The 21,912-nt window shown below is 39.8% G+C and overlaps 1 protein-coding gene across 3 annotated transcripts in view; it reads left to right on the top strand.

Annotated features, from left to right (window-relative positions):
* The first annotated feature begins 277 nt into the window (after window positions 1-277).
* Window positions 278-21,912, top strand: part of RAPGEF2 (Rap guanine nucleotide exchange factor 2) — a 187,696-nt gene continuing 166,061 nt past the window's right edge. For 2 of the 3 annotated variants that reach the window (XM_030491920.2, XM_030491922.2), the window contains exon 1: window positions 278-714. In XM_030491920.2, the coding sequence (XP_030347780.1) occupies window positions 646-714 (69 nt within the window). In that variant the 5' untranslated portion in view covers window positions 278-645. The remainder of the gene's footprint in view (window positions 715-21,912) is intronic. The other variant, XM_030491921.1, reaches the window with a different exon arrangement.

Raw genomic sequence — 21,912 nt, 5'->3', positions numbered from 1 at the left:
TTCCACGTCCTCACCAATACCCATAGGATGCGTCACCGAAGCTGTGCTGATGCGCGCCCCTCGGGGCGATGGCGACTGCCGGTCAGCCTCTTTTTTTGGGATTAAAAACGACAGGGATAGCTTCGGTTTGGGGGGAAGGATGCTGAGACACCGCTGCCTGGGGGGGGGGGGGCGGGTCGCTGGGACACGCGGCCAGCGGGGGGACCCCCAGCGACCCGCCCTCCCCTCGTCCCGCCCCGCCCCGTCGCCGCTCCGCCTCCCGGAGCCAGCAACTTCCCCGTCGCTGCGGCGGGCGCGGAGCCCCCCATCAGCCCGGATGGGAGGAGAAGGAAGCGGCGAAAGGCGGCGACGGTGCCCGGGGGGATGCGGCGGAGCGGGCCGGCGGGGAGCGTAGAGCCGGTTACAGAGGGAGCGCCCAGCCGTTGTCGCCTCCGCCGCTGCTACCGGCGGGGCTCGGCCGCCGCCGCTTAGTCCGGGCGGCGGCGCTGCTGAGCCTGCGGAGCCTCCGCGCCGCCCCTTTGCCCAGCGCTCCGGCCGCGCAGCCCGCAGCGCCAGGCCGCGGCCGGCCCTCCCCCATCCCCTCCCCGCGCGGCGGCGGCGGCGGCGGAGCCCGGGCAGGCGGCGGCGGGAGGCAGGAGGGGCGCGATGGCGTCCTACGTGGATAACAGCTTCCGCCAGGCGGTGATGAAGAACCCGGCGGAGAGGAGCCCCCAGGTAGGCGGACCCTTCCCCCGGACCCCGCGGCGCCCTCCCGCAGGGGGGGTGCGGGTGTCTGAAAGCACGGGAGCCCCCTGGCCCCGGGAAGCGGAGCGGCCCCGTCGCGGGTTTCACCCCGGAGCCCCCAGCGCTGAATTCCCGGGCGGCAAGCTCCCGGTTAGGGGAAGAAGGCAGTAACGCCAACAACTTTCCTTCAGTTCCCTAATTTTTTTTGGGGGGAAGGGAGAGAGGGAAATGCCAGCTGAGTTTATTTTGAAGGTTGCTTCCGGTAAAAAGAAGAATGTGCCCAGAGTATAATTTTTGGAGTGGTTTTTTTTGTTGTTGTTGTTATTTTGTTTTGTTATCCCGGAGAACGCTGCGGCTCTGGATTTGAATTCAGTCCCTACTTTTACATAGCTGGCTGGAGCTGGCAGCGCTGTTTCATAATGTTGGGGCTGAGGTCAGTGGTATTCTTGGCAAGTCCTTGCTCTCCAAAGTAGGGTGAAATCCTTACACAATGGCACCAGGCAGGGATTTTTTAGATACCTGCGCTGGGCTCCTGGAGCCCTCTTTGTCGGAGGAGTGCATGAGTCGAAGCTGTTTTTAAGTGTAATCGCACTTGGAGGGACTAAGAAAGGTTAAATTAGGGACTGGAGTGTGTACAGAAACGTTTTGACTTAACATGACCTGAAAAACAACTAAACTGAATGAGTTCCTTCTGCTCCCGGATGGTTGCTGCAGTGGCTGCTGCTGCCAACTGTCTAAAGACTAATAAGCTTTACACTGATCCCCGCATCAAGCCGCGGTTCAATAGCTAATGATACAAGGAGTTACTTTGCTTGGAGTTGTAATGCCATCTATCCTATTTTCTAAAGGCTTGTCCTGCTCTCTGAGCAAGTCCCTCTGTTCTGGTTTTGGGGAAGAGGTGGCATTACTGATTATTTTGGCAGGCGGCTGATTGGCTGGTGATGTTTTCAAATTTGGGGCAAAGAGGAAACCTTGACTTTCGGTCGGCATCTATAAGTCATTCCTCCTATTATGAATACGTCATTGTGGTAACATTATTTTTATCCTCATGCTCATGGAATATGTGTGAGAAAATAAAAACTCCTATGGAAAAATACACTGTCTGCATAGGCATCGTAGTTAGTGTGTCTTTTTTGCATTTCTTCCCTTTTTTCTATTCTTATTTTTTAAATGTAAAAAAAGCTGCTTCTGGAGCGTGTTTTCGTGGTGCTAAAGTTGTTTCTCTGTCCTTGTTTGACCTTTTCCAAATGCCTGTTTGCCTTCGGTGCTGGACCCAGCCCTTCTGTGTGTTGTGAAAGCTGAAGGAGGCCAAGTGTTCTCTCCTGGGGAGCACAGTCTCTCCAAACTTGTAGCGAGGTGCCTCGCATTGATAGAGCCATAAATTCCAACCAGGGAAGCCTGCCAGCAGTGTCCGGCCTCGGGAGATGGTTATCAAAGGATGGCTGGGGGTTTGGGAGGAGTGACATTGGCAGATGCTCAGGAACCAGTTGGTCAGGTAGTGGGGCCACCAGGCTGGGCTTGGGGGATCACAATTCCCCCATGACGTGATCCGTGCCATGTGAACTGTTAATGTTTGTCCTGCCTTGCCAGTCGGCCCTGCTCTCTGGAAGGGATAGCAAAATGAAAAAGGGGGCAGAAAGTAAGAAATGACACAGCGAAGAAACCGGCCTGAATGCAGGGATAAAGCCGGTGTGAAGGGCACAGAGCAGAGAGCTAAATCAGGAACACTAGGAGCTGTGTTAATGCTATAAAACTTCCCGAATCAGCAGACTGGAAGCCTGCTGTGGCAGTCGCCACAGGAAAAGAAACCCACCCTTAAATCCACGAAGCTGACAGTGGCCAAAATAATTTGCAAATAAGACCAAATCTGTGGGAAACATAATGTGTTGTTAGCACTAGAAATACTTGAAACCAGTGGTCAGGCGTGCCCTCCTGTTGCTGCTGGGAGAGCAGGACTTGCAGCAGAAAACTTGGTTGGTGTTTTTGTGAACAGCTCATGTGGAATTGCGTGTGTTCAGGAGTTTTCTAATGTTGGTTCTCTGCTCTGGAAATTCACTTTTACTTTACAGCAGTGATGGAATTTGAAAGAAATATGTTTGTGCATATCATCTTTCAGTCATTAAGTAAAATTAAAAAGATGTTTATGCAGAAAGACACAAAGACTCTGTTTTTCCTTCCTCCCTTAAAGTAACTTTTTATTGTCTCTTTACTTGTATTTTGCTTTTCTTGCTATGCTGTCTCATAGATGGTACTTAATTCTGGCTTTTGAGAAATCATGAGATATCTTTAAAGTTGAGAGAGTGTTGGAAATAGAAAATATATTTATCATATTCATGTCAATACAGGAAATAACAAGAGAAGTATGTTAGTAGTGTAGTTGCTGCTTATTTGTGTTAGGAGTCATTGGGCTCAGCTTCTCCCAAATCACAAGGAGGTAAATATGCATTTGACATTACTATTCACCCTGGATCATCATGGTGCAAATTTGGCAAAATAACTTCACTGCAGGCTCAAGAAGAGGAGTGACAGTAGGATAGCAGGCTTGTATTTGTATGTACAGCTTTGAGGACTGCCAGATCTGATGCTCATTGTTAAAGAAAGCAAACTCAGCTTTGCATGAATTTCTGCAGTGCAAAAGCCTCACAGTAATTTTGAACTGGACTGATTTTTATTTTTCCTGGGGGGTGGGAGGTAAACAGTATGTTCTGCAGTTGCCTTTGAAAATTTTTAGCTTCGTGTCTCTTTGGTGTGTGCTGGCTTACAGAGTTTTTCTGAATTCTGTCAATTACAGCTCAACATTCCATTGACTAAAGAAGCTCAAAATAGAAAAGAATATGGCCTGTACTTTAACATGCCTGTTGTGTAAGAGAGCTCTGCTCTTTAATTGCTTTATTAAACTATTCATTTTCTCTTTGAAGACATGAACTAGGAAGTTAATTTAACTGCTTTGGGGAATCTAACTTCTGAATGTTCATAAATTACAAATGGTTTTATGCCCTTAAGCTGTGACTAATAGCAATGTATTTTTTTTTCTCTCTAAACAACATCTTATGAACTATTACAGCTTTAAGTCTTTTCAAAACAAATTCTTATTGGTGTCATAAGCTATCTTAGAAAGCATGCAATTTTATACTGGTGTAGCTTAATCTGGGGGAAAAAAAAAGTAGGGCTGCTTTTGTTTTCAAACAAGAGAAACTGAGCCCTAATCTCTTTCTTGATCCTAACAACTCATTTACATGGCATGGTATGTGAATAACTAGTTACCTCAGAAACTCCGCATACTACTTCACTGTTTTCATGCCATGTAGTGACGTCTGCAGGAAGAAATTTTTTTAATGTATGCCTTATATGTGTTAGGTGCCTAAGGTTTTCTTCTGGAAACTGCTGGTGTGGTGCGTCAAGGCAGTTCAGTTCAGTAGTAATGAGTAGCAGAGAGGCAACAGCATTGGACCACATCTTAAGGGGAGAAATGTACAGTAGCCCTTAGTTTGATCCTAGTGCGTCATTTAATGTCAGAACACATCTAAACAGGATGCTACTGTTGAGCAGTTATTCCCTTCTCAAGCACTTGAGAGGAACAATGGTTTAATTATAGGATGTACCTATGCTTTTTCCAAATAAACTTTCAGCTTGTTCCCCAGTCGTGTTATTTTTATACTTGTAACCACTGATGGCATGATTGTGTGCAGTCTTCAGATAAGCCAGAAATGAACATTTCCTTCTTGCTGTAGTGATCTTTTAGCAAATAAATACAAAGCTGTCTAGTTTCATGGGATCGTAGAAAATCAGCATTTTCCATGCTTATTCTTTATACTTAGTCTTTAAATTCAGGCTTATTGTGTGTTTGTGTATCAAATAAACCAGAAGACTACAATTATCTTTCAAAAGAGCTTATTTGCTATTTCTTTCATTTGCAAAACAAATATATTTTGGAGCTTGGGATTTTCTTCTCTCTTGGCATGCTACCATGTTACCATCTTTTTGATACTAGTATTTAAAGAGGAAGGTAACACCTGCTATCGTGCTGTTAACAGCAGTATAATGCTGAGAAGTGTTTCTGTTGCTAAGTTCTCCTGCTGGTTCTCCATAGCCCTGAAAAGTGAAGGACTGTGACAGCTGATGCCTGGCATTTGGCTGTGTTACATGGTTATAATGGTCTTTCCATCATGCATCTCAGGGCTTTGTAACGTGGTTATTCAGGAGTAGCTTTAGTTTGCAAGGTTTGGTGTTCTGTTTTTCTGGGGAAAGCCTGTTTGGCCAACAAAATGAGATTCCGAACTGCACTTCCCATGGCGGTGTTCAGGCTTTCTGCTGCAAGTAATTCTGAGTGAGGGCATGAGCCTGTAAGGTTTTGTGTTAGCATCGTGAGAGTGGTTAGTAACACAGCTTAATGAAGAAAGGCTGTTTCAAGTTCTTGGTCCAGGCTGTTTCAAGTTCTTGGTCCAGACGGTTTTCTCTTGCTCGGCAGTTGGCTTGAAGTAAAGTGCTGCCATGAGGTCAGTTGTAAGGATAATCGGTCTGAGAAAAATAGCCATTCTGATGTTTTGGGGCTTTGGAAACTTGTTCAGAATAGTTAACATCCCCAGGATGTGTCTGATGCACTGTAAGTTAAGTGGTGTCTTTTGGGGTCTCTTGTGCTGTAAACGGGGGAGATGCAACAGAAATAGTTCTAACAGACGTGTATATGTAAACGCTGGGCTGTAGGGGTTGGTTTTTCTTGCTGTGTTTCAGCACTTAACCGAGAGCATAAAAAATGCGAGTAACTGTTTGGAAAAGGTGAGACCTTTATCTGACAAAGCAAGTAATGTATTTGTTTAGTACAGAAATAATACTGGAGAATGTATTTTTGAAGTATGCTTTTTTTTTTGCTCTTGTTGTTTTCTTTCAAGCTAGTATTACTATGCAGCATAATTCCATGCCCAGCAAACTTAATTGTATGAATATATCTTTTTGTGGCTGATACCTAAAACCAAAACCTCTTGAGTAGCTCAGATTTTCTTGTGACCTCTCTAATCTTACTCTGTCGAAACAGCCCTGGAATGTCTGATTCTGAACTTCCACCACCAATTTTCATGTCCTTCCCAAAACTGAGGGCATGTACTGCAATGGGCTGCTCAGTATCCTGTTTGTTTTGAAAGAAACTATGTTTATTTCCCAGTCTTTCTGTCAGAGGGTGTATTTTCCCATAGCTGTTCATATCTTTGTCGCTAAGAGCTTTGAGAATGGCAAGAACATTGAATTTATTTTTTTTTTTTTTTTTTGCGGTAGCTCTCCCCTGTGATAGGGCTAGTACTTTCTGCATTGGTAGTAATGAGTTTCACCAACACTTGCAGAGACCTTGGGAAGTCTTCACCTATAGAATAGAAATAGCTGTTTTGAAACCTTGTCTTTAACACTTGTGTGCTTTCTCATGATGTCAGAACATTGCAGCTCGGTTAGCTGTATGTATCCGAGCCGATTTGAAACTAGGTAACTTGGAAAGTGAGGGTTCAGCTGTAGCACTGATAAGCTCAGTGTAATTTCCTACTTGATTAATTATCTGTTTGGTAGAGTTTGCTTTTGATTTCTGCCCTGCTGTGGCTGCAGAAGTGTTTGCACTAGGTTCAGGGTGGGTAAGTTCCTGTGAGCTGTGAGCATGTTTTTGACAGCCTTGTGGACATACTCTTTTGCACTTAAAAGCTGGGAGCATAACGATGCTGCCTTGCTTTGCCATGGCAATCTTGCCTAGGAAAGTTGCTGAAGGGAGCAGTGCTGAGCCTGAAGCCCGGGGGTCTTCTACTCAGCCCAAGCTTTTGTTTTGTCTGCTTGCCTCCTAATGTGCTGTTCAGATGTAAGAGTGTGTGCCTGTACCTCCAGTGGTGCAGAAGGGACAGCACCATCCCACCTGTCCTTATGCAACCTCTGGTGAGCCAGGGGCAGCCAGTGGTGCTGCTGGGGAGGCGACAATAGAGGAGGGTTATTGCAAGGCAAAAGTGATTGCCATGGCTAGGCTTGTGCTTCTGCTAATGCCACTAATAAGCAAAATCATCTGTTGAACTTCTGAGGCAAAAAAGATTGATATTTTATTCTTCTCTTGGGTGTGAAAGTGTAGACCAGCAAATGTAAGTGACACACAAGCATTTCCCCAAAGTCATGTTTTTCTTTGGTAGGACGATACAGTGTTCTATGTATTATTGGATTATTCATGGAAAACATTTGTACCTGGAAAAAAAAGATTTAAATGTAATACCTGAAGATGCTTCATTTATTTTATGCTTATTACAATACAGGTTAGCTAAGGTTTTGTGAAAACAGTTATTGTTTCTTGAATTCTATTATTTTTTAAAATCTGTGTGCTTAAAAGTCTTTAAAAGCCTGCATGCTTATGCAATTTATTGAGTCGTAGTTATTAATTCATTCTGATGAATTGCTGATCTGAGTTTGGTAACTTTTTTTCCCCTAAATCAGAATGTGCTACTTAATCTGTTGGCATGTTTCAAGAATAACCATATGTATACTGAACAGTCATTGTAAGAACTTTGACTTCCTCATTGAGGGTTTTTTTGTATCCTCATGAGAAAATATATTTTGGCTTGTGTTTTGGGAACTTTCCCACAGTAGGAGATCTAATTTTTGCGAGGTATTGTTTGGGAATTGAAAAGGAGTGCTGGCAGAAAGATAGCTCTACAAAGATTCTTTGTGAAGGGCAGCTGAGCCTGTGCGCCTTGTTCGCTGCAGCCAGTGTTGCAGATTTAATTTGCTGGATATATTTTGCATGAAGGGGTATATTTGAATAAGTCTGGAAGTGGAAGTGGTGCTCTGCTTCCCTTTTTCTGAAGTTGGTGAAGTTGACTGCTTTTCTTGAAAAGGGAGGGAGAGGAGCCCTACTGCGGTGCTTTTCTTACAGCTTTGTTTTGGAGTTAAAATTAGCTACTTGTTCTCTCTGGGTATTTTTGGTATGCCCGTATATCTGTACATGTATTTCTTTGTGTACCTCTGTCTCATCTGATCTGAGTAAAAGTGAATTAATACTTGGTTTTGAGCAGTTCTAAAGAATTCTGGCCAGCAATAAAGAGCAGCATATATATCATTTCCTGATTAAAACATTGAAGGAATAAGATAAGGTTTAAAACATTTAAAAGTTTTTAGGGAAAGAAAAAAAAAAGGCATAAGCTTACTTTTCAGCACTGATGAAAATTGAAGGAATTTTCTTGTATTAATATTTCTATGGATGGCAAGGTTTCCTTGTTTTTCTCTTATTTGTATGTACTTTGATAAACACAAGCCACACTATGAAATTGTATCTGGTGTCAGTGTAAATTACCTGGGAAAGGGTATTAAGTTTCATGGAAGACACATTGGTCGAGCATGCCTATTGCTGACTGTCTTTATCAGGCTTTTCATATGTCTTAAAGTTAAAATAAACTTGGCTTAATAAATAAGAACATTTATTTCAGTTACTTCTGGTTTCCAAAGGGAAAGATGGATCCTGTTCCCCATGGGATGATGCCTTAAAATTTTTGATTCTGTTTGTTTTGGTTTTTGGTTTGTCATTTTGTGTTTTTAAGTTTGTATTTGCAGTTCTGTATTTTTAAGGGTAGTCTTGTCCACCATCTTTATTTTACTTTTTCTGTAACTGGAGGGAAAAATATTGGTACAGTCTTTTCCATTTGAAATTAGTCATTCAGACTACTTGTCCTGTTAACCAAAACTTAGAGGGGTGAGATGGGGTGTTACACAAATGTGTTTTGTAAGCAGTTGATGGGAAAACACGGCTGTACCACCAATAAAGCTGGATGAAGCTTCTGCTTGAGATTTTACCTGCTGAAACTGAAGGCTAAATCTTTCGTGGTACGTTGTATTTTTCTAGCAGCAAAGCTCGTTTGAGAGCTTAGTTTCCTATGCTGATGTTCTCTGCTGCCTCATTTGTGCCAATCCAACTGTTTGTAAGGCTACAATATAAACAGGATAAGTGATACAATCTTGTTAGCTGAACAAAAGTAAAGTGACTTATTTTCAAGAGGTGGTGTGTGAGGGTTTTTTCTTTCTAAAAATCGAAGTGAGTCAATCTGGTTTAGATTATGGCTCCAAATGTTAGCGTTGGTACAGCTGAAGGTGTGAAGACTTGCGCTACAAGATTGAGAATAAATGCTTGTGATCGTGTGTAGGAACCTCTGAAACAGCTTAACCTCCCCCAGAGAGTATATGGTGCTCCATTTTCAAACACAATCTTGAAGTATAAAAAAAACCCTAGATTTTTTTTATCCTGATGCATTTCCTAAAATGAGGATTTGCTTCAGTTGTGTGCAAGATTCTTGAGAGAGGAGTCTTCCATTTTTGTTTGTTTTGAGGATTAATATCAAAGGAAACTTTTGTAATAAGTTTCTAAGGTGCTTTTTTTTTCCTATTATAGTAATGGTAAGAAACCCGGGTAGTAACACTACCTTTGCGTGCACTGAAATGGGTGGATCAGATGCTAAGGCCTGATGTATTTTTGTATTACTAATACCAAATCTTGACTGTATTTATGTTGCTTTGTTGTATCGTAGCTGAACAGTGGATGCTGGTGGGCTCTCTTCCTTTGGAGGGGGAAGCAAGGGTGGGAAGTGAAACTTAATGTTGCTAAGGTATGCGAATCTTGTTAAGGTATCTGAAATCTATTGGGACATACCTAAAATATGTACCCTAAAATGTTTTTGTTTTAAGTGCTTAATGTCGTCAGGAAACCGTTCCCTCACCCTCACAGAACAACATTTTCTCAAAATACGTAATCTTGCTGAAATCAGTAGCACGTTGCAATTGTGTGAGTAGGCAGCACTCGCTTCAATGGCTGTATGGCTTTCCACTGTTTGTCAAAAGATAAGTCAGAATACACAACACATATGCAGTAGTAAATATTTAGATACATTTTGAAGGGAGAGTTCAGTATTACAGACTTCTTTGTGTCTATTGTCAGTGTTGCTGTGGGTGTCTGAAGTGTCGTCCCTCGATTGTGCAGTGGGCAGATCAGTGATGCTGAGGCAGACACAGTGCCTGATCACTTATTTTTACCCATCTGTGTGCTGTAGCTCCTCCAGTTTTTGAAAGTGGCATAGCTATAGTAATAAAAAAGATGCACTATTGTTTAAATAGCTGCATCAATATGTTGAAGTCATAGTATTTTACTATGTTTAAGTAGGATGGTATGTATGATAGTGTTGAAATAGCTTTGAACTTTCTAAGTTAGCATTTGCAAAATTAAAGTGTTGTTAAAATGTATAAAGGCGTATCGGGGATGAGCAGGCCCCACAGCAGAGGACGTGATACTGTTAAAATATCGCTGGATTCTATGACAGCTGATTAGAAATTATTGCTATAAAAAAATAAGAGGAAAGGGGCTGACTATGCCCGTACTGATAGTCCTGCTGGGGATCTCTGCCTGTGGAATTGTTCCTTGACTCAGGAGGAACCAGTCTCCAAAAAGATTAAAAAAACTAGAAGAAAAATGCAGGTGCCAGGTGCTGCTGAAGGGGAATGTGTGGCAAAGATGTTCTGTGTGGTTGGGCTTTTTATCCCAGTTGCTAAAGTCGTAAGATGCTGAAAGCTGAAGTGGTGTAGTCAATCTTGATGCATGCTGTGATTTGCTGTTGAGGGTGGTTAACGACTGGCAGCTTCTCCAGTGAAGGCAGTAAGTGCCCCATCAATTGAAATTACATTAGTACTGTTCCTAGTAAAATATTAATTTAGCTCGTGGATGAAATATGGTTTGACTGTATAGGTTCCTTTTTGGCTGTAGTCTCAAAGGAACAAGTAGCAAATGTATCTTAGGAAAACCAGTAAATGGGATATAGTTCATGGAGGATGTTCTATCCACGTGTGAAGCAAGAAATGAGATTTTGGACTGGTTAATGATGGGTCCTGGTCAGGTGGACTCTCTCTAAACTCTTCTTTATCAGTGCAGTAGCTAAGTAGTTTGAATATGTTCCCTGCTAAGGAGGTAGTAGTGAGCAGATGGTAAACACAGCGAGGCAGTTTTCACTCTGAATTATGGAAAGATAACTTGTGAGGGTTTCGGTCTCAGTTGCATTTCATGTTCTCTGTCAATCTATGATACGCATTTCTAGACGGTACATCAAATTGGTTGGGGGTCTACGATGTATTTGTTACGTAAAGCATAAAAAATCAGATCTCTGGGTGAATGGCACACAGTGGTCTGATCTGAAGACTGAAGTATTTCACATGAACTGTAGGTATGGAAACACAAGTGGCTTTGCCAGCTACATGCTGACCAGGAACAGGCGCTTGCTGGAATGAGGGTAATTGAGTTTCCATCCTTGTCACGGCTTCTCTGTTACTGTTGAAAGCTGCTAATTGGCGCCAATGCCTTGTTTTAATTTGCGATGATTTAGTTCGAAAATGCCAACTCCTTGGTCATAGGCCACTGAACAACTATCAAATGGCAACACAACTCCAGCTCAGCTATTGAAAATGATCTGAGGTAACAACACCATGGGAAGGATGATAGTTGTTGTTGTTGTTGTAGATATTTGCGAAGATGCAGGAGAGGAGTGTATTCCATCTCAGCCGTATTTTAGGTTGCCGTCTATTTTAGTGTTATTAGCTTGTATTAACTGAGTATTGATGGATAGCTGTTCTCCACTACTCCTGAATACTCTTTAAGAAGCTCGTAATGCTCTCTTATTTAAGATGACTTTCTGAATGTTGCTTTAGTAGTCAAAAAACTTCTAGACTGTACAAGATACAGTGGTGTTTAAATGCTTTGTTAGCTTCGTAAAGCAGTTCTAAGGACCTGGAGTAAAGAAATTTGAGGTTTGAGGTAGGATACTTCATTTGATCCATGTGAGAAGATGGTACTTTTCTGAATGTTCAGGTGAATTATTAATCCTCTTATTCCTCCCTTCTTGTACTTGTTCTTTGTACCTAGCCTTGTGCTACGGTTTAACCTCTGTCTTATTAATTTGATGTCTTGTAATTTCTCCTTTCTAGACCTCTGTTGGTAGTGCTTTTTGAATTTTGTGCTTTAAAGGAATGTCTTCAGATATTTTTCTTACTAGGAAAACACTTGGAAAGAAATAGCGGAGTGGTTTTGGCTAATACTTTCACTCACATGTATTGATTTCTTCATATAAATGAAGAAGTAAACTCTTCATTTATAAATTGCAATATAGCATACATTATACAAGTTATTGTCCACTTATAAAACAAAAAATACAAATACCCTCAAGTATGTCCTCGTTGGAATTGGTGCATGTCAAATTTCTAACTTTTAGGTCAATGAATTAGCATTGCTGTTTAAGGTCTGCTGTTCTTACGTGAATGAATATGCTATGTGAATTTAAAAGTGAAGAGAAAATAATGGTGCTTTCTTACAGTCCATTTTGGCTTGATGGTTAATGAACATTTAGCCATGACGAAGGTAACATGGTTTATAGTGACACAACCTACATAAACCCAGTTGGATTTGCTGTTGACATTGGCCCACATTCCAGCGTACCAGTTAGCTTACATTTCTTTTGAACAAAGGAGGTTTGTTTGAAACAGGTGCTCTAATGGTTACTCCAGCCTTTACGAATAGCTTTTAGGTGAAGTATTACTTGTGTTAGCTGTAGGTAACTTCACAAGGTATCTTAGTTTATTATGTGAGGTTTCTATTAAAAAAAAGCCATCTTGGCTATAGCTTCACTGTTTACTGCCCCTTACGTTGCTGTTTATTTTTAGAGTGTGATTGTCACAATTTGTCAGCCAAATATTGGCCTGTCACCTCTGCTGTTAGCTGATGAAATGCCGTTCCCAAAATGACTTTTTTAAATTACGCATAATGAATTAATACATATCCTGTTTGTTCCAGGGTAATCTTAGTTTCAGTAGGAAATAATGCAGCTAGAACTTGCCAACTTTGCAAAACCCGTAAGTAAAGTGGTAAAAAAAAAATTAGACTATTTATTAGAATAAAAAAATTATTAAGTATTGCAATCATAGCATAATGTGTTAAACTCAATTAACGTGCTAAAATGTTTTTGAGACTCTGTGGTAAGTTGCCTGAGTGTATCAAAAGGTTTGAGTGTTGTTTATGAATATTGGTGAAGACTATTTATAAATCAATTGTAAAATGAGCCAGGACATAAGGAAGAAATAGCAGGGCCACCATCTAGGCTGGTGAGACATGGCTACTTACACACTGTGCATTGCTTTAGGAAACCAATATCAGGATTTCTTTTAAGGAAGAAGGAAAGTTCTGCTTTATACAAGTGACATCTGATATCTTACTTGATTTCTTTTCCTGTTTCTTCTATTTATAGATGCCTTGAGTTTGGGATTTATCTAAAAGCTAAGGTCAGGAAGTGCTGTCCTCCAAAAATGCTACTTGTTGTGGTTTTCTGGCATGTCCTCTCCCCGCTCCTTCCCAAAAGGCACTGTACAGAAAGTATTTTTCCACAATGAAATACAGATCATCAGCTCTGCAGATTTCATATTCTGGCTGTGGCATATACTGCTTCACCTCCACAAAATGGAACTTTTTAAATCATCTCTCGATGTTTATATCAGTTATATGACTGTTTAGTATGCAAAAGCCAGTAACCACTTCAGTTTGAATTATTACTGCTTTGAATAGAGTCTATGTGTGGGTTGGGATGTGGAGGCAGAGGAACATAGGCTGTATCCTATTTGGTTGGACTTACTTCCCATGTGGATTTTTAGATGACCTTAATGACTTTGTTTCAGACAGGAGTACTTACATATGTGAGGGAGATGCTCATCCATTCCCTTTGCTTCCACCAACCATTTAAGGTCATGGAGGACCTTAAATGTGAAAGGTCTCTCAAACCTTGGAGGTGATGAGAATAACATTCACATGGTCATGAAACGCATCACGTTTTTTGAGAGTTCTGTTGTATGGGAGAGGTTCTCCCCACCTTGCAAACAAAAGGCAATTACTTAAATCAGTCCTGAGAAAGTATGGCAATTCTGAGGGCAGCAAAAATGTGGAAGTGCAATGGATGCTTTTGACTAAATAACTTTTTTTTTTGTAGTCGGGATTTAGTGCAAGGTTTTAAATTCAGGATTGATCTCTCACAAACAACCCTATTTAGTCATTAAAGTTTGCAGTATTGTTTATGCAGCAGAGCAACTGAACTTGTATGCTTGTGGTATGACCACTTACAGCAAGCACTTTTGAGGAGTAGCTATGTGTAGTAAATTAAATTGCATTTAGAATTAGGACTGTCAAAAGCAGTTGAACATTTTGTTTAACTTCAGATTCATGTATCTAGCTGTTGTATAACTTTTTATAATGGATCTGATTTGTGTTTAGTACTTCACATTTAGTTTGAGAGACTTTGCAATCTGTTGTCTTGAACATGTTTCAAGAAAACAAATTGTGAGTTTGTCACTGTTTAATGATCTAATCCTCAGTGTGCAGTGTCAGTTGAAAGAGGCTTATGAAACCAGCTCTGTATGTCTGAAATTTTCTTAGCTGTTGAAATTCAAAGTACTGACCAGACTGTTTTAAATTTATTCAAAAAAGTAGTGTGGCATTTATTTAAGAAACAACTACAAGCAAAATCTTTTTCTGTATTCACCCTAACTTTCTTGGTGCCCTGATAATTGGTTATCAACTTTTAATTCTGTATTTAACTAAGAGATGGGACAAAACCCCAAGTGTCATTTTGTTGAGTCCCAGTGCTCAGAAGGCTTCTGAACTTTTGGGGCCTTGCTCCTTTCTTCTTGGCCAAAATCTTCCATAGATTCCACAGAAGGAGAGTAGCTTGCGTGTTTCCAGAACTTTTCATTTGCTTTCAAATAGTCACCATAATAATTAGGTTTCTTTCACGTTTTGCTTCTCTTCCTAACTGCTGACCTTGCAAAGTAACAAGGACCTACAGTTAAGACAGAAAAAGCCCCTAACATCTACTGACTTCTGTGTCTTGTCTTCCAGTTGTAAAACATAGAGGGGTGGTAAGCATCTTTTCATGTGCTTTGCTGCCTGCTGAAAGCTGTCCTTGGAACCTTTGGAATCAGGTTGCATGTTAAAACGAGTACTTTTGTACTCACTTTAATGAATGGAATTGGTAGCTGTAAGGTAAGGCGAGAGGCCACGTGTTGAGTGCCGGCGATGATCCTTATTGCATCCACTACTCTGTTAGTTTAGTATCTGAATGCTCTCTAAGTGTCACAATGGACATTTACCTTTCAAGATGGATGTGTATTTTTTTTGTTTTGTTTTGGATTTTTCTTCAGAAGAAAATTACAACGTAGTGGCTGTAAGCAGTTATAGAAGCAAGATCTAGTTTTTGTGTAGGTGAGCTGCAACTGCCTCCAGTGACAGGCCATCAAATGTGGTGTTCTGCAGGCAGCTCAGTGGTGTTCAGCAGTGGCTTCTTGATGTTAAGGCATTTCAGCCAATTCCAGCTTTAGGGATAGCTGCCTGCATTGCAGCTGCTCTGGAAGGATAACCTGCTCAGAGTACGCTTGTAAAACTTGCAGATGCTGCAGTCATGAGTCATTTAGAAGATTTTAGTTAGGACCCTGCTGTTCAGGAACATACATTTACATACAGTAGCTTTTCAAACAGATTCCAACTTAATTCACTTATGAATTTTTTAATTTGAGAATATTAAAAGGAAATTATTCCCGGGGAGTTAATTCACCCTTTTAGTTAATCTTCTGAGATCTGTGAAGAACTTGGTAAAGGCTTTTTCTGTAATAAAGGGGAGGAAAAGAAAGGGGAGAATGTGGGGGTGAGTAAATAAGTGATGTGTGAGACCACCTGCTAACCAGAATATTGTCTTTTAATCTGAGATAGATACAGAAGTTTGAGTGAGACCCTTCTAGGTAGGGGCAAGATAGTGACCTGATGAAAAGCCAAATATAGAAAAAACACTGGACTACTTAATACAGCATCACTGACATAGTGGGTAATATTTTGAGTGTGTCAGCTTGCATATTATACTACCATCACCTAATTCTGTTTCCTGGATGAGCATAAGGCTTTTTTCCTTTAATTGCGAATATCCTGATTAGTGTCAACTGCGATTTTTTTTTTTTTTTTTTTAATTTCCCCCCCCCCCCCCCCTCCCCGTCTACTCTTCTCATTCTACTGTTTATTATCTTTGCTCTTCTCATTTTCTTTGCAGTTTTGGGCTTCTCTGTGTGTGGGTCTTTATTTCTGATTGGTTTTTGCTGCCAGGATTCAGCTTTCTGAAATTCCGAAATTATTCACTTTGGTAATGAACAATGCAAGAAAAATGCTTTAGAGGTAAAAGGGAATTCACTTTGTCATAAGCACTAAAGTGTCTTTCCTGTTTCTAGACAGATTCCTTCCACGACCTCAAAAAAAGCCCTGTAATAAATTCCAAATAGTGTCAAAATCTGAAAGATGAGATAGCAGTTGCACTCATATCTCTTAATATGCTGATATTTAAAAACCTCCAACAACCAAACACTAGGATTTTTTTTTTTTTGCTTCTTATTTATGAAATTTCTATTTAATCAATAGTCTATGGTTTACATTTGCTTTTTATTAAAAAATAAAGTTCCCAGTAACAACACCACGATACTGAAACGACATGCATTAGAAAAGGTTTCTGACTGTGTTTATGTTGAAAAAATTCTATTCAAACATCTGTTTACACTTGGATAAAATCAAGAAAATGTCCTTGCTCTCCTGTGGGGTGTGTGCATTTTCTTTGGTTTTGTTTTATTTTGCATCAAGGATAAATGAGTTACGGCAACTGAAACCAGCATAGGTGCACTGAAATTGTATTGATTGGTAGCATGAAATGTTTGAAACAACAGGAATATACTCTAAATGTTCAGTTGTAGAGTCTTTTTGTTATTTTGTTCTCATTATGATGTCATTCTGTAGTTAATATGAGTTAGTTACTATTAATTTAGATTAAGATTTCATAGTTATCCTCAGTTTCAACAAATAAGGAAAAAGGAAACAAAACTTCTCCACTTTGTGTGGGAGGACTGTAAAATACTATAAATGAGTGTAAGAATGGAGACGTACTTTCCGAATTGGTATTTCATATTTGGGGTTGTGGGTAGCCATTTGTCAGTCTTTCCCCTGCTCTGTTAAGGATGTAATCTGGAAAATCAGATGGCAAGTAAATTATTCAAATGTTAAGCCAGCTTTAAAAATACTGATGTCATCCAGAATTAAGTACTAATTAATAACTTTTTGCGGAACCCGAAGGTGTTTGTTTGGCTTTCTAAGTAGTTTTGAGAAATAAGCTTTCTCATGCATTTTCTGTTAGCTACTGCTTGTTTGGCACTTGACAAAGTAGTAGTGGGAAAAATTGTGGGTCTGGATACTAAGAAATACTTTTACAGTCAATGTAAACTTAAAGTAAGAGTCAAAGGTATATTTTTACATGTGTAAGTGACTATTTGAATGCCAGACTATTTGCTCTCTATTGTCATTAGAGCTGGGACAGCAAGCAGAGGACTTGAGTGCCTTTTTTCCCAGCCAGTTTAACTTCTTATAAATAAACTTTCTTGCATGGATTTTTGTGTCCAGCTCCTTTGAGCAGCACTGGAAGTTACAGTACTTCCAATGATAGTAATGTAGAAAAAAAACCTTTGTGGTATTTTATGACTGTACTGCACTTCTGTAATTGCTACCCTGTGGACAGCTGAAAGACATTGCCTCTTTCATGAGGCAGATTTTAAGGCTTTTGTGTTGATGGGATTGGCGGTAGGCTGCTGTTTAGAGGGACCAGAGAGCCATTTAAATTAGCTGAGTCATTAAAAAGTCAATTTTGCCATAATAGCTTTATCTCCCAAAATGATTTTTGTGCATCTTCCAGTTATTTATGGATGACAAAAGCTATTTCTGATGCCCTGCGGTTTGACTTGGTACGTGAATGTGTAAGCATCATGCAGTCCTCAGTAGTTAATTCAGTTAGACTGCATCCTTATGTGGGTTCTTAGGTCTCCATGATTACCTTATAAAAATATTCAAAATTATAAAGATGTGATAAAAGCTTTCACCAGTCAAACCAAATAGTGGCATAAATGGTTATTAGTGAAACTATCTTTGCAATCTGGAAGACTTAAGCAAACTTTTGTTAGGGAGCCTGCTACAGTTTCAGGTCACTTTGGCTCTCTTTCCTAACTACAGGGAGGAAGAGTTTTACCATGGTTAGGCTGGTTGAGTCAAGGTGTGCGTGTAGACCCAGGTATTGCTAATGGAAGTGGATGTTTCTTCTCTTGCCCAGATGAGATGCTTTGTGTCAACTGAGCACTGCTGGTGTCTATGTAAGGCTTTTATTGAAAGAAACATTTGTATTTTGTTGTTTTTTGTTCTCCTTCAACATGAAGAGAGCATCCCAAAACTCTGTAGAATGCACGTTGTGTACAATTAGTGTTTTTCCATGTTAATATAACTTTTTCTTCCTAATGGAATATCCTCCATTATCCAAACCCAAGAAAGATAATTTCGTATCAGTATTTTGTCCTGTTTCTCTTAAAAGAAACTTAATGTAGCTTTATTGGGGGCCAGGAAGTGTCTGTATGTGAAAGAAATGTAATGGCCTGCTTGAAAATGTACTTTAGATCATATCTTATGAAGAGGTGCTAATATTTAAGAATAATATGGACAATAATTACTGTCTTGGACAACTTGGAAATATTAGCTGCAGGCATTTTGAGATCTTAATAACCTTCAGCCCACTAGTCCAGACAGTTCCTGAAGGCTGAGGAAGCTGTTAAATAAGATGTAGAGTCTTATTTAACAGTGATGTGCAGTGTTAGTTAGAGTGCAGTGATGTTCACCAGAAGCAGCCTAACAGCCAACAGAGTAGATACTACTTTGTGTGACATCTTAACATGTAGTAGATGAATATTAACCACTTTACCAGAACAATGTCTTTCTAACAGCTTGGTAGTTTTTTTTAAAGGCTAAGCCCCAGATGGGTAATACAGGAAAAGAAATGAAATAGAAGAGGATAGGAGGTCAGAGTATGTGGTGCATGTTTCCAGGTAGCTCCTTTTCTCCCACTGTTAACTGTCCCCTCCAGCCACTTGGCACTCGATTTGTGGTTCTTTAGAAAGACATATTGTTTCATTTACTTTAGTGGCTGGGGAAAGTAACTTTCAGAGGAAGGTTACATAAGGAGAAAGTGGGGGACTTGACTTTACAAAGACTCAGACCATTTTTTTTGCTTAAATACAACTGAGAGAAATTTTAAGGTAACCTCATGCGTTTTAATTTACAGAAGCAAGTATGTGACTATCTTTTATTGCTAAATAGCATGTAGGGCTTTTTCAGTATGATCAGGTTTTTGACTCCTACTTTTTTTTTTTTTTTTTTTCTTCCCCTTCACTATTTGTCACTTTCATTCAGATTCAGGTAAAAACATGCTTTAACTGGAATCAGATTTTAGCACCTCCTTGATTTAAATGAACTGTATTGGCAAGCTGTTCATCCACTGACTTAATGACTCTAATGTGGTACATAAATTGCATACAGTTCTGTGTGTGCGGGAGTTTCTCATGTCTGGACTGGGATGCTCAGAAGGAAGTTAAATGTCAGCAATGCTTTCCTGTACAGTGCTACCAGCCTAACCTACGCTCTGATCAGTTTTTACACCACCAAAAATGCTTTTGATCCTGTCAAATACTCATTTTGTTCTGAGCAGTGGCATAAACTGTACTAGCAAAGCAGCTTTTGCAGTTGCCTCTGCTTGTGTCAGCTAGGTTTGACTGCCTTTGCAGGCTGTTCTTTTTATAGACCTGTCTGGGGAGAGAGGGAGTGTAGGAGTGATAATAACAGCTTTCATTTTCATGAAATTTAGTGAAGTGTTTGCAGTCTCCCTGATACCTTCCTGTACAAGAATTACTTCACCAATGAATTAAATGACAGCTGAGCTAACTGATCTGCAGGTGTTCCTAAATTTTTGTATGTCTGATGTAGATAGGTATGTCTCATTTCACTATGCTGCTATTCATAACAGAAACTGAAACAGACCTTTTTCCAATAGATTAAAAAAATTGGGTGCAACTCATTACTAAGCCTATTTGCAGAGCAAAAATGGCAAGAGAAGAATGCTAAGATAATAAACACTGCTGTATGAAGCCATTATGCAGATTGACTTAAAAGTAAAGGTTGGTCTACTGACTGTATTTCCTATTTCAGGAGAATGAGCAGGGGCATGGGATGGCTGGGTCTTTTGCATCATTTCTGATTTCACTAGTCTGGCATATCTTTCAAAAAGAAAGTGCTATTATTGTAAAGGTGGGGAGGAATCTATATGTTTGTGGTTGTATGGTTTGAGGGGGAAGATAAGATTTTCCTGTGGGGAGACCACATCTACTTTTACTAAATTAATAAGATAAGCAAACTTTCTGTACTTTTATGCTAGGATACTAACCAGTGCTTACATGGGGAAAATCAAGAACTTTACCTTTTTGTCCCTTTTCATTGATGATATAGTCTCTGCAAATACAAGTCTGATACTTTAATTTTTTGTTGCTCAAAAAATTAATTGTGACAATTTGGGATTGAAAGCAACACTGCTAATACCAATTAAAACAAGCAAGAGCTTAAAATTTTGATGCAGCATCCTTACATGGAAGACCTACATTCTTTCTTTGCTTAAAACGAGGCAAACCAAAAGAAAATGGAAGTTATCCATGCTGGCATTGGTGGATACACTGCTAGCACTGCTTCAAAACAGAAGCAACATCCAAAATTAATACATGAACTAAAACTTGAAAGTGTGAAGACAGTAAATAACACTTCAAGATCTCTGTTAACTCCCAATTTATTCTTTTACGGTAAAGCTTATAGTCTCTTTTATTTCCATATAGAAACATAGTCTAAAACCTGACAAAGACTCAACCTTTTGTTACCATTAGAAATGAAATATATTCACATATTTAAGACATCCAAGCATTTCTGTGACTTTAAATGATCTTGAATGTTAAGAGTAAGATCTCTATTTGCATTTGGGATGCTTTTATTTTCTCAAAGATTGTATTGTATACAAGGGGTTGAAATAAAAATCATGGCATGATGTTCGTAAATACTTTAAATAAAGTTTTCTTAATTCTTGGTTCCAAACTGTACTGGAGAGAGAGGTTATATTTTGGTAATCTGAAAACAGATCTGTTTCCATCATAGCTAAACAGTAATTTGGGAGACAATGCTGCTTGTGTAAACTATAGTGGTAAAAAATAGACTTCCCGTAGTTGTAAGACCTGCTTGTTTTTCGTAGCTGCATTGTTGCTCATAGGAAGGTTTGCAGTTTGTTTGTTTAAAGCTTGCTCTGCAAACAGTGGAAAAAGGTATCACTTTTTTTTCCTGATGATTCTTTTTATATCCTTTGAAAACTGGCACTCCAAATCTGACAGGAAAATTGACAGTGTGCTTTGTGTGTTTGCTTGTTTTCCAGGTCTGAAGTTAAGAAGTAACTTCTTTAAGTAGTCATAATCTAGATTTACCAAATTTAAAAGTGAATCATTTTAGCGCTTTTGACAGAGTACATTTAACAGCACGTGTTGTGGGTAGCAAAGAGGGAGCAGCAAGTAGGTGGAGTGGTCCTTCAGCAGCTGCCAAAACCATACACTGGATTTAAGCCATAGCTATTAATCAGTTCTGCTATGAACAGGAAAAAAAAAAAAAATGCATCAAAAGCCTTTAGGGCGTTGGGAGGGGAGATTCCTTCACTCTGCTAAACAGAGAATTATACTTTATTTAGTCATACAGCAGCTTCTTAAGTTGTCTGAACTAGCAGAGTTGCCTTTAAACCATGTTTCACTTTTGTGAGTTCTTTTGTTGCAAATGTGCTAATAAAAGGTTTTTCTGAAAATGCAGCTGACACAGTCAGGATTAATTGATTATCTTTTAAACAAAGCTGCAAAGATTTCGTCTATTAAAGTCTCTTTCTGTGTTGCACAGAACAGAGAAAGGAGGACATGAACCAAAACTGCTTCTGCTGCTGCTTTCAGGCAAAGCAGGCATCTAACCACCTCTTCAGGCAACCTGTTCCAGTGTTTCACCACCCTTATCATAAAAAAATTACTTCTTTATATCTAGAAGGTAATGCTGTAGTATTTCTAAATTCTAAATTGTGCAACATGGAAAATTACTGAGACAACATCCTTTACTTGTGTGCTGTCAATAACAGAGCATGAGTTGTCCTGGACTGAAAGTAGAGCTCTAGAAATGGATACGTTGGTGGAATCTGAAGCAAATGTTTTCTT

Source organism: Strigops habroptila, chromosome 7 (genome assembly GCF_004027225.2).
Source record: "Strigops habroptila isolate Jane chromosome 7, bStrHab1.2.pri, whole genome shotgun sequence".
Taxonomy (NCBI): Eukaryota; Metazoa; Chordata; class Aves; order Psittaciformes; family Psittacidae; genus Strigops; species Strigops habroptila.
The sequence above is the reverse complement of the archived record's forward strand: the minus strand, read 5'-3'. Positions and strand labels throughout refer to the sequence as shown.